General features: G+C 48.5%; 1 protein-coding gene across 1 annotated transcript in view; it reads right to left on the bottom strand.

Annotated features, from left to right (window-relative positions):
* PSME4 (proteasome activator subunit 4) overlaps window positions 1-12352 on the bottom strand; it is a 1396200-nt gene that overhangs the window by 535768 nt on the left and 848080 nt on the right. The window contains exon 35 of the mRNA XM_069234194.1: window positions 7314-7439. Coding sequence (XP_069090295.1) covers window positions 7314-7439 — 126 coding nt within the window. The remainder of the gene's footprint in view (window positions 1-7313; window positions 7440-12352) is intronic.

Genomic DNA, 12352 nt, shown 5'->3' with positions numbered 1-12352 from the left:
AAGCATGATGAGATCATTCCCAGTAACGACTTGTAAGTTCGAACTGAAACAAAAAATTTTGTCGAGAGCTTGTGGGCCAAGCTGGACAGCTTTTGTTTTCTTTCCTGAGACGGGTATGCCTTGCTCGGACAGTGTCCAGTACCGCTCCCAAGAAATTCAGTTTCTGAGCGGGACGAACTTGTGATTTTTGGTAACTGATGGTAAGCCCAAGATCCTCGAATCACTGGAGGCAGGCGGTTGTGTGGTGTACCACCTGAGCTCTTGAGGATGCCTTGATGAGCCAGTGTCGAGATAGGGAAACAGCTGCATGCTCAACTGGCATAGGTGTGCTGCCACTGGAGCCAAAATCTTTGTAAAAATTCTGGGGGCTGATTTCAAACCGAAGTGAAGGACAAGAAACTGCAGATGCATACCAGCTACCCTGAACCTGAGGAATTTGCAATGGTTTTGATGTGTGGGGATGTGCAAATACGTTTCCTGGAGGTCTAGGAGATGTGATCTCTGGGATTTAAGAGGCGCAAGATGTCCTGCAGCGTTACCATCCTGAAGTCCAGAATGGGGCACCTGTCTCCTGAAGGTTTCTTTAACAGAAAGAAGCGCAAATAGAATCCCCTGTTCATGTGAAGAGTTGGGACCAGTTCTATTGCCCCTTTGCGCAGCATCACATACACTTCCTTGAGGAGTTGTTTTAATCGTGGAGGCGGTGGGCCTGACGGAGGGATATTTGGTGGTCTGTGAACGAACTCCAGAGTATGTCCCTAGGCCACTATATCCAGCACCCACCTGTCAGATGTTATGCTTGACCATCTAAGGAAGTGAGAAGTGATGCGACCCCCAATTCTCGAGCCCCGGGTACTGTTGGAAGCTGGTATGACTGTCTGGTCATTGTTTTCTACCGGTATCTCTTTCACGGGCAGCAGATCTTCCCTTTGCGGGGTGTCTACAAGCAGCAGTAGGTGGCAACCAATAATGCTGCTGTTGCTGACTGTATTGCTGTCTGGGTCCTGCTGAAGAGGACTGGTACTGCGGTCTATACTGTTGGAAACCACCCCGAAAGGAGTAACTTCCTCTACCCCTCGCACCTCGAAAAGGCTGTTTGCTGAACTGTGATGTACCAAGGGATTTTGCTGGTCCGTATCAGCCTTGATGACTTGCAGCATTACATCCACATGCTTCCCAAAGAGGCTTTCCCCATCAAACGCCATGTCCAGAATTCTGCTCTGAACCTCCGGGCGGAAGGAAGTAAACTTCAGCCACCCTTGTCTATGCAAGACAGCTGCACCTGCCAGCTGCCAGAAACCTGTCAATGAAATGTCGACTGCGCAATCGATGATCTCATCTACAATCCGCTCACTCCCAATGTAACACCCTCTTTGGCTCCAACTTGGCATCCTCAGGCAAGAGGTCCAAATAAGCAGACATGTCTGCCCAGAGCTGGCGATCATACCTGCTCAAGATGGCTAATGAGTTAGCCGCTTTCACCGTGATCGCCGCCACTGAGGAAAATTTCTTCCCAATATTGTCCTAATGCCGCCCCATCCCTGTCTGGTGGCGATGTAATAGGTGCCGAAGGTTTCTTTTTACGATGTTGCGCCACCTGAGATATTACCGAATTCGGTTTCAGTTGGGACACTAAGCAGGCCGGAGTGTTATCAGGTGCTTTATACTTCTTTTCCAGCCTTGGCATCTGGGAAGGCACTGTTGCCGGATTTTTCATCGCCTTTAACCCCTCCTGCCATAGAAAATCCACTATCGGAATAGCCCTAACCGACCTCTTTGAAGGCTCTTTAAAGCTAACTAAGAAACAATCAGTTTTCGGAGAGATAATGGGTAAGCTAATCTTTTGGCCGCCCTTTCCATCAAATTATGGAAGCCCCCTATGTCCTCAGGGGGTGAATCAACTGGCCCTGCTGGTGGTGGTGACGGTGTTGGGATGAGGTATTCATCCCACTCACTACGAGCTGCCTCCATTATCTCACCTTCTTCCGTCTCGTCATCTGTAGAGATAAGATCATCCTGTGGTTGGTGAGAAACCGGGATGCTTCTGTGTGGCGTTCCCGGGTGGCTGATAACAGGAGTTTGCAGAGGTATCTGCTGGCATCGATGGTGGAAACCTTCAATAATAATCTTTCAACATACCCTGGAGATGCGGCACTAACGATCTAGGCATGGGAAAGGAAGCTTCCGTCTCCACTGCGGGGTATGATGGATCCTGTTGTCAGCCGACGAATAGGTGGGCTGTTCCTGCCTTTCATCCTCCTCATCCAAGTCCTGGCATTTTACATGCAGTTGCAACGGACTACTGGCTGCACCAAACATTCCCTCCTCCTGAGAATAAATGTCATCGTCATCATCTAGATGATGCTGAGGAGGGCACGGCAACAACTTGCTTGGGGAGGTATGCCTCGGAAGAATGGGCAATGTTTTATCCCCCGTGGTGATAAAAGAAAGAAGGAGGAATCTTGCTGAGTCCTGTTGCACCATCAAATCTCCTGAAGATGGTGCTGTCATCGACGGTTGCGCCGACAAAACCTCTAATATACTCGCCGACAGTTCTGCCGACGACTATGTCCTCGTCGGTGGAGTTTTCATCGTCGACGGTTCTTCCCCATCAACGGTTCTCTCGTCGACGGTGCCATCGTCACTGGTGTGCTCGTCAACAGTGCCTTCTTCATCCTCGTCGTCAGGTGTTTCGTCAACAATGCCTTTTTATAGATCCTGGCGGTGATGACTGTCGTTAATGAAAGCGGCGACGATGTAACGATCATCGGGGATACTGCTGTAGTAAACGTCAACGTTGTCGTCGACAGGTCTTTTTTGGCAGCATCTGAGGAGTCTCTTACCGGGTCCTTTTCCGGCGACAGAGAGGCACTTCTTGCGGGTGCCTTTTTTCCCCACAGGTATAGTAGGCACTGAACGAACCCTTTTTAAGAGTCTTAACTGGGTCTCTGATCCCGAGGTAGCACTTTCTTGGAGCTTATGCTTCTCAACAGAGGTATATAATGTCTTTTTAGCCACCTTTCTTGGAGGCTCCGTAGGCAGTTTTCCCTTCTCACCAGACCTTTGTAAGGAGTGAGAAGAGTGAGATGAGGCTTCACTCTCATCTGAAGACAGATTTTCCATGGCTTTCTGCCTTTATAGCCACAACAAGAGCGTACCCTCACGGTCTTTGAGGGTTTTGTGACTGAAGGTGCAACAGATCTTACAGTCTCTCACCTTGTGATCTGGATGTAGGCAGTAGATGCATTTCTTGTGGGAATTATCAATATGCAGTCTTTTCCTCTCACAACTGCCACAATCTCTGAAAAGACCTTTCTTAGTCTGTTGGGAAATATTGTCCACTGCAAAGCTGGGTTCTCTGAGAGAAAATAATAATCCTGTCAGAAGAATAAACTAAGCAGAGCTCAGGGAGACTCCCTTCACATAACGTGCTGGAGAAAATCTGAGGGAAACAGCCTCTGTTGGGAGTATTCTAGAGAGTGTTGACGCCTGATTGGCTGTGGCTCAAGTTTGGTTCCTTTTTATAAAAGAACATGGATAGGCTATACAAGTGCCTATTTGGGCCATTAGGGCCTAGTGTGCAACACTTACTGCTGTATGTATTTGAAGTTACTGTGAGGCTCCCACCTGGATGATGGGGATGATTCAAGCATGTGAATCCATGAAAGATCCAGTACTGGAGAATCCCCCCTTTTTGCCTGATGTTGATGTGTTCTAGAAATTGTAGTGCCCAGGGCCCCTGCTTACCAAGTTTCCAGGGCCAGAGCTCTTTCCCTAAACGTATTGTGATGCATTGGCACAATTGGATACACTCTCAACTACCACTATATGTCCCTAGTAAGTGGGTACCTAAGTGCCCGGGCATGGGGTACGCTGGGTAGTCCCCTGAGGGCAGCAGCACTGATTTTGTCACCCTCCAGGGCATTGCATCCAGATGCACCCAGCACTGCCACTGCAGGCTGAGTGTTCTGGTGGAAACCTATAATACAAACTCAACATGGCACACTGCCTGTGTGCCTGTCCACCATACACTGCATTTACTATGGGTAAGACACCCCTCTGGCAAGCCTTACACCCCTAAGGCAGGGTGTTCCATATTTTATGTGAGGGCATAGCTGCATGAGTAATATGCCCCCACTGTGTCCTTGCCAAACCTAGACATAGTGAGTAAACAGAGGAGCCATTTTTATACATGTGCTGGACACTGGTCAACACGAGTTTCAGAGCCACATGATGGCCACTCTGAACCCTGGGTTGTTTGGTATCAAACAACTCAGAATGACAAATCCAAACTGCTGCCAGTCTTGGATTTATCCCTAAATGTACCAAGGGCCACCTAAGAAGTGCCTCTTGCAAAAGCTAACTATACTGGCATGGCTGCTGACACCTCCTGCCAATATACAAACCTTGGGGGAGAGCCCTGCCTCTCTGGTTTGTAAGACAATGCCCTTCCTGGGTAGAGGAGTGAAAATCTCCTCCCTCAGGAATGTGCACTGTCCTGACAGTGAGCTTCAAAGGGCTTACTGCCCTTGAAACTCGATCCCCAAGCCTGTGGCTAGCAGCATATGGCGTCCCCCTTTGCAAACCTCCACTTTTGGAGGGAGCAAAGGCGGGAAACCTAATTATGGGTAGGAGGAGTAGCCTCACCTGGCATGCACCACCCCTAAGGTGTTGCCAGTGATATGAACCCTCTTTTTCATTTTCCTCCATCTTGAATGGAGAGAAAATAGGCAATTAGGTTCAGGGCAGTGACCCTTCACACAGTGACAGTAGTCACTATAGTGGGTGTAGCCACCCAAAGTTAAGTTTCCCCTTGGACACTACCAGGTTCCCCCTAAAACACCCACTACATCCAGTATCTAGTGAGTACCCCAAACCAAGATTTCAGATTCCAAAGGAATAAGATAACACAGCACCAAGAAGAACCAAAGACCGAGAACTGTGGATCTACTGCACAATTAAAGGAGCCAAACCCTGCCTGCTGCACCTAGGACCAGACAATGACAGCTGCGGTCGAGCTGACCACTGGACTGGCCTCAACAAACCCTGAAGACCTCTAGGCTTCGCCACTAGCTCAAGATCTCCCTCCACAGTGGAGGTACCACTCTGCAACACATCCAAGACCAACAAGCCAGTGAGGGTCACTTCACTGACTGGCCGATATCTCCTGAAACAGAACTCGCAGCCGGACCTCGACAACACAACAACGACCGCCAGGAGAAACCCGGCAAGTGTGGCAAGTTTGGTGACACTGTGCCCTCCAGTGGCAGAGTCATGCCAATACCCTAGGTACTGGTCAGTGGATGTCGGACACCAAGAAAACCAGCTCCCCCACAGCTGTAACCGGAGCAGGAGGAAGCTCAAGTCAAGGGACTTCAGGAACACACTGGGCCTCCCGCTGGAGTACCCCCGTAGTCATATAAGCAGCCCTCAAAGAGATTCACCTCCAGCTCCAAGGGACTCCATTGTGCACAGCTCCTGGATCACCAACTCGCTCTGCACCCAGCCGTCCAGCGCACTGCAATGAGGAACCAGCTGTGCCCACAGGGTCCCACACCCCTTGCGACCTCAACACCACAAGGGGACCCCAAGGTACCACCTTTAACTTTGTAACTGCAGACCTTTTCCAATTGGTTCCTCGCAGTGGCCCTGCACCAGCTCCAAGAGACTTTCCAACGCTGCTCTAGCCGGAACCGTAAGCTGCCTGAACTTCTCGTTCTGGCACAGCGTGCCCACCGATGACCTAGACAAACCTGCAAAAGCTGAACTTGGTAAAGCAACTGTATGATTGTATATGCAAGGAATGTAATTGAGCACAGAAAGACTGCATTTATTAAAAGTTCAGAAAATCATATCTTAAAAAGTACTTAAACAATCTTAACGATCTTGGTCTTAAAAGTTATATAAAAAGCTGAAGTATTTTAATAAACAAGTCTTGAGTTATTCCTTTGAGTGTGTGTGCTGTATGATTGATACTGTAAGTACCACAAATGCTTTGCACTTCTCCAAGGTTAGACTAACTGCTCGACCATGCTACCTCAAAAATGAGAGCATTAGGTCATCTAGTTTTTGCCTTTGGAAACCAATGTGTGGTTGCCTGGACCCCAAAACACAGTGTGCCTATAAGAAGTCAGGCAGGGAGATGGTTTCTTCCACCTGGTTTCCTGGCAGTGAGAGGGGGGTTTCTGCATTTGCTTGCAGCTCTTTCCTGAATTTCAAGGACCATGGTGCACATACCTTGGTGCTTTAACACAATATTGACTTGCCACTTGGTTAACCCTTGTTGAGAAACAGCATGACACCTTCAATCTCAGTTGTAAGCCCTGCATATAGATTGTGCAGATGGAAAGGGGGGGCAAGGGAAGGAGTAAAATACATGGGTCAAGAATACCCAGACTCGGGGCTCGCCATGATGCGCTAATGGTGACTGAGCATGAAGGACTTCTGTCAGACTCTCTGGCGGTCATTCTGACCCTGGCGGTCAAAGACCGCCAGGGCGGAGGACCGCGGGAGCACCGCCGACAGGCTGGCGGTGCTCCAATGGGGATTCCGACCGCGGCGGTAAAGCCGCCGTCGGACCGGCACCACTGGCGGGCTCCCGCCAGTGTACCGCCGCCCCATTGAATCCTCCAAGGCGGCGCAGCTTGCTGCGCCGCCGAGGGGATTCCGACCCCCCCTACCGCCATCCAGATCCCGGCGGTCCGACCGCCGGGATCCGGATGGCGGTAGGGGGGGTCGCGGGGCCCCTGGGGGCCCCTGCAGTGCCCATGCCACAGGCATGGGCATTGCAGGGGCCCCCGTAAGAGGGCCCCTAAATGTATTTCACTGTCTGCTGCGCAGACAGTGAAATACGCGACGGGTGCAACTGCACCCGTCGCACAGCTTCCACTCCGCCGGCTCGATTCCGAGCCGGCTTCATCGTGGAAGCCTCTTTCCCGCTGGGCTGGCGGGCGGTCGCGGCCCAGCGGGAAAGTCAGAATTACCGCTGCGGTCTTTCGACCGCGGAACGGTAACCTGACGGCGGGACTTTGGCGGGCGGCCTCCGCCGCCCGCCAAGGTCAGAATGAGGGCCTCTGTGTCTAGACAGAGATTTAAGAGACAAATTTGGTCTCTTATTCGGTATGAGTTCATATACTCTCAGTGGCAAGCAGTAATAACTACAATAAAACATGATCATTGCTTTAGACACTTCAATATTTAAGAAGTAATATTCATTCTGTTTGATGGACATTGTATCAAAATCTACACTACAATCATTTTTTCACATGCTCCAAGAAATTCTTTAGTATGAGTAGATAAAAACTGCAAGTTACCTTGAAGAGGCAAAACCTCCGAGGATTGAATTTGTCCTTTCCTTTTCTTTCTTCTAATGAAAGGAACTTAATTAACTGGTCAACAAATTTTGAGTCCAAAAAATGGTCATATATTACTTGTTCAACCTGTACAAGAAAAAAGTACATAGTAAGTGATTCTTAAATATTTATTTCAATACGAGGACAACTAAAACAAACCAATTACATAAATGCTAATCAAATAAAACACATTCATGCCATAAATGAAACTGGCAAACTGAATGTGTTTATACTGCACACAACTGCGAAATGAACCATTTAGACGGGAATAACAGACAAACACTTTGTTCATGACAATATCTGTGCAGGAAAGGCGTGGCCAATAGGGAAAAGTAGCGGCTTCCTGGAAAATGTACAGAATTAGCCTCTTGGAATAATCTAGAGGGCATTCTGGACTGAGGCAATCTCCCTTCATCTTGCCTAGGAAAGTGTCATCTGTAGGAAAGTGCATCTTTTTTTCATGGTTACCCCCCATATTTTGCCTGACGTTGATGCTGACTTGACAAAGTGTACTGGGATCCTGCTACCTAGGCCCCAGCACCAGTGTTCTTTCCCAAAACTCTACCATTGTTTCCACAATTGGCACACACCTGGCACACAGTTAAGTCCCACGTAAAAGGTACCCATGGTACCTAGGGCCCTGTGGCCAGGGAAGGGCCCCAAGGGCTGCAGCATGTATTGTGATTCCCTGGGGGACCCCTAAACAAGCACATACACACTGCCATTGTAGCTTGTGTGTGCTGGTGGGGAGAAAAGGACAAAGTAGACATGGCACCCCTCTCTCAGGGTACTATGCCCAAAAACCACTGCCTGTGGCATGGACAAATCACCCCTCTGGCAGGTCTTACAACCCTATGGCAGGGTGCACTATACCACAGGTGAGGGCACAGTTGCATGAGCAATGTGCCCATACAGTGTCTAAGTCCATTCCTATATCACAAAATAAAATGATGGACGGAGTGTTGAAACTTTTCAAACACTCACCCCCAGTCACAGATCTGGGTTTAATCCATCGTTATTTTACTTGCCACATCACCCCAGTTTGGACCAACTATATGCGTATCAGTCTTGACCCTGCTGCCAATGGGGGCAGTCCAGCCTGCCATGCAAGGTCCTCCCTGGATAGGATTCAAGCATCCTGGGACCGGTTTAAAGTTATCACGCTTCATCAGCCAGGCTACTTTGAATACAGTGGCGCAGCAAGCAAGGGACCCTAGTCGCTTAGAGCGCGCACAAGGCAATATCACAAAATAAAATGATGGACGGAGTGTTGAAACGTTTCAAACACTCACCCCCAGTCACAGATCTGCGTTTAATCCATCATTATTTTGCTTGCCACGTCACCCCAGTTTGGACCAACTATATGCAAATTAGTCTTGACCCTGCTCCCAATCATTCTGATATAGCATATACAGAGCCAACATACTAAGTGGTGGACAGGAGTGGGGTCTACGACTTTGCATTTCCTGAACTACTCAGCCAATATCTGATCACATGACAAAATTCCAAAACTGCCTCTAGTAACTGATTTTTGAATTTCTACATTTCTACATTTTTAAAAGTCCTGCTAGGGCCTTGGTTAAGATCCCATTAGCATTTATTTTTTAGATTTAAAAGTTACTCTAGTTAGGGGTAAATAGTAGAAGTATGTTTTAGTTCCTAAAAGTAATCCCCAACTTTTGAAACATAATGAGCAGCTCAGAGGATATGGTTGTGGGGCTCAAACTCACCCCTTACCGCCATCTAGGGATGGGGGAGCTAAGGACCCTGTGCAGACTGAAAAAGATTAAAACAGGGTCCAACCCTACCAAGGTCAAGCTCCAGAAGCTCTTGGCAGAATGCACAAGGGAACACCCTGCTGAAGAGGAAGACATCCCCTCAGATAGGGATAAGGAAAATGCTGAAGATGAGGAGGATGAACTCCCCCTCCTCACCTAACTAGGGAGAACAGGGCCACAAGGCCCCTATCTCCAAGGACAGTGCTCACAGGACCTGGATCTTCCACAGTGGAGTCCAGTTCCTATGGGAACACTGAGGGCAGCCTCAATGAAGAGGACATCATTTTAGCAAGGATGGCCAAAAGATTAGCTTTGGAGCAACAGCTCCTAACTATAGAGAGGAAGAGAGCAGAAATGGGCTTAGCACCCATTAATGGTGGCAGCAATCTAAATAGGGTCAGGGAGCATTCTGGTGTCTCTAAATATGAAGAAAGTAATGACGTCACCAAATGGTTCACAGCTTTTGAGGGTGTTTGTGCTACCAGAAAACTAAACAAATCTCACTGGAGAGCTCTCCTTTGGGAACTGTTTACTGTTAAGTGTAGGGATAGGCTTCCTCACACTCACTGGTGCAGATGCTCAATTCTATGATCACATGAAGGCTACCCTGATTGAGGAGGGCTGTGGATTCACCACTGTGGAGTGTAGACTACTCAGTGAAAATACTAGATGGTTGGATAACTGGCAGTGGAGTGCACAACTATGATGGGTTTTATAATTTGTTTATGAAAGAACATCTTTTAAGTAACTGCTTCAATGACAAGCTGCATCAATATCTGTTAGATCTAGGTCCAATTTCTCCCCAAGAATTGGGAAAGAAGGCAGACCACTGGGTCAAGACAAGAGTGACTAAAACTCCCATTGGAGGTGACCAAAAGAAAAGGGTTACAAAGCCTGCCCAGGGAAAGGGTGGTGAGACACCTAAGGATAAAAGTAAAGAGTCTTCTCAAGGGCCCCAAAAACCTGCACAGGAGGGTGGGCCCTGAGCCTCTTCACAGTCCTCACCTGGATACAAGGGTAAAAACTTTGATCCCAAAAAGACCTGGTGTCACAACTGTAAACAGAATGGATGCCAAACTGGAGACTTGGCCTGTCCCAAAAAGGAACTCCCAAGTGACTCCAGGTGGGATCAACAGTGTGCCCAGGGCACATCAAGGTTCGCACTGAAGCCGCTTTAGTCTCTGAGGGAGGGGTATATGATGCCACACTTGCTGTCTGGCCCCCTAAGATGTAAAAATGCAGACAGCACCTCTTGAGGTAGAAGCCCTGAGGGATACAGGTGCCAGTGTCACCATGGTGACATAAAAACTGGTTTCCCCACTACAGTATTTGGCTGGACTAACATATCCAGTTACCAATGCTGACAATGTTACTAAGGTCCATTCCATGGGTATGGTGACCTTAGACTGGGGATGGGTTACCGGCCTGAAACAGGTAGTGGTCTCTTCTGCAATTCCAGTGGAATGCTTACTAGGGAATGCTCTGGAGTCCTCAGCTTGGGCTGAGGTAGAACTCAAAACCCATGCAGGCATGGCCCGAGATGGTGTGTGTAAAGAGCACAAAGCTGAGCACAGGGTGAAAACAAAATGTTGGAGCCTGGAATAATGAGGCCAACCTTCCAAGAGAAAAGGCAAGAAGACTGGGAGACCAGCTTCTGAGCAGCAAAAGAAATGAGACCTCTCTTCTCAGAAGTCTTATGCTCCGAGGGAACTGACTCCATGGAGCTGGATCCTTATCAGGTAGAGCTCCTGGGAAGGGGGACACTTAAGAGAACAGCTGGGCCAGGGACAGAAGACTTGTCACACTCTTGAAGGCCTGATGCAGCAAGCAGATGCACAGGAAAAGAGAGATGTCAGTGGCTCTCACAAGGTCTATTGGGGAGATGGGCTCATAACTTTGACCCATGACATTCCCCTAGCTGGGCGTCTGGGACAAATGAAAACATGGAGTAGGCTTGACAGTCATTTCAACTGGACCAATATGTCTCAGAAGGTGAAGGAGTTTTGTAACTCCTATGTCACCTGCCAAACCAGTGTTAAGGCAGGTGGTGCTCCCCAAAGGACCCCCTCATTCCACTTCCTGTGGTGGGGATTCTCTTTGAAAGGGTTGGTGTGGACATTGTAGGTCCATTTGAGCCACCCACAGCCTCAGGAAACCAATATATACTGGTTATAGTGGATCGTGCTACCAGATATCCTGAAGCAATTCCCCTTAGGTCTACTACAGCTCCTGCAGTAACTAACGCCCTGATTGGTATCTTTACCTGAGTAGGGTTTCCTAAAGAGGTCGTTTCTAACAGAGGTACAAACTTCATGTCAGCTTACCTCAAACATATGTGGAATGAGTGTGGGGTGACTCATAAGATCACCAAACCATACTATCCACAAGCCAACATGAGAGATTCAACATGACATTGAAGGGCATGACCATGGGGCTCCCTGAAAAACTAAAAGGGAGAAGGGATGTCCTCCTTCCATGCTTCCTTTTTGCCTACAGAGAGGTGCCTTAGAAGGGAATAGAGTTTTCCCCCTTTGAACTTCTGTTTGGCCACCCTGTTAGGGGAACACTTGCACTTGTAAAAGAAGGTGGGAGAGACCTCTCCATAAGCCTAAACAAGATATGGTGGACTATGTACTTGGCCTCTGCCCAAGGATGGCTGAGTACATAGTAAAGGCATCCAAAAACCTTGAGTCCAATCAACAACTACAGAAGTTCTGGTATGACCAAAAGGCTGCACTGATAGAATTCAAACCAGGGCAGAAGGTATGGGTTTGCGAGCTTGTGGCTCCCAGTGCACTTCAGTACAGATGGAGTGGCCCTTACCCTATTCTAAAGAAAAAGAGTGAGGTCACCTCCTTGGTAGAACTGGGCATCAGGAGGGCACCCAAGAGGGTGATCCAGGTAAACCGCCTAAACCTCTATTGTGACAGATTAGATGTGGCCGTGCTGATAGTTACTGGTGAGGAGCAGGAAGCAGAGAGTGAACCTCTCCATCAGCTCCTCTCAAATGACCATAAAGATGGGTCAGTTGATGGAGAGGTCTATTCAGACACCCTCAATGCCCAAACGCACTCTGACTGTAGGAAAGTCCTACAACAGTTTGCTGGGCTTTTTTCTTTGATCCCTGGACACCTGTGTACCCATGATGTGGAAACAGGGGCCTGTTTTCTCCCCATAAACACACACAATCTGTAATGGCAGTGTGCATCTGTTAGGTGAGGG

Source organism: Pleurodeles waltl, chromosome 5 (assembly GCF_031143425.1).
Source record: "Pleurodeles waltl isolate 20211129_DDA chromosome 5, aPleWal1.hap1.20221129, whole genome shotgun sequence".
NCBI lineage: Eukaryota > Metazoa > Chordata > Amphibia > Caudata > Salamandridae > Pleurodeles > Pleurodeles waltl.
This window is presented reverse-complemented; position numbering and strand designations above follow the sequence as displayed.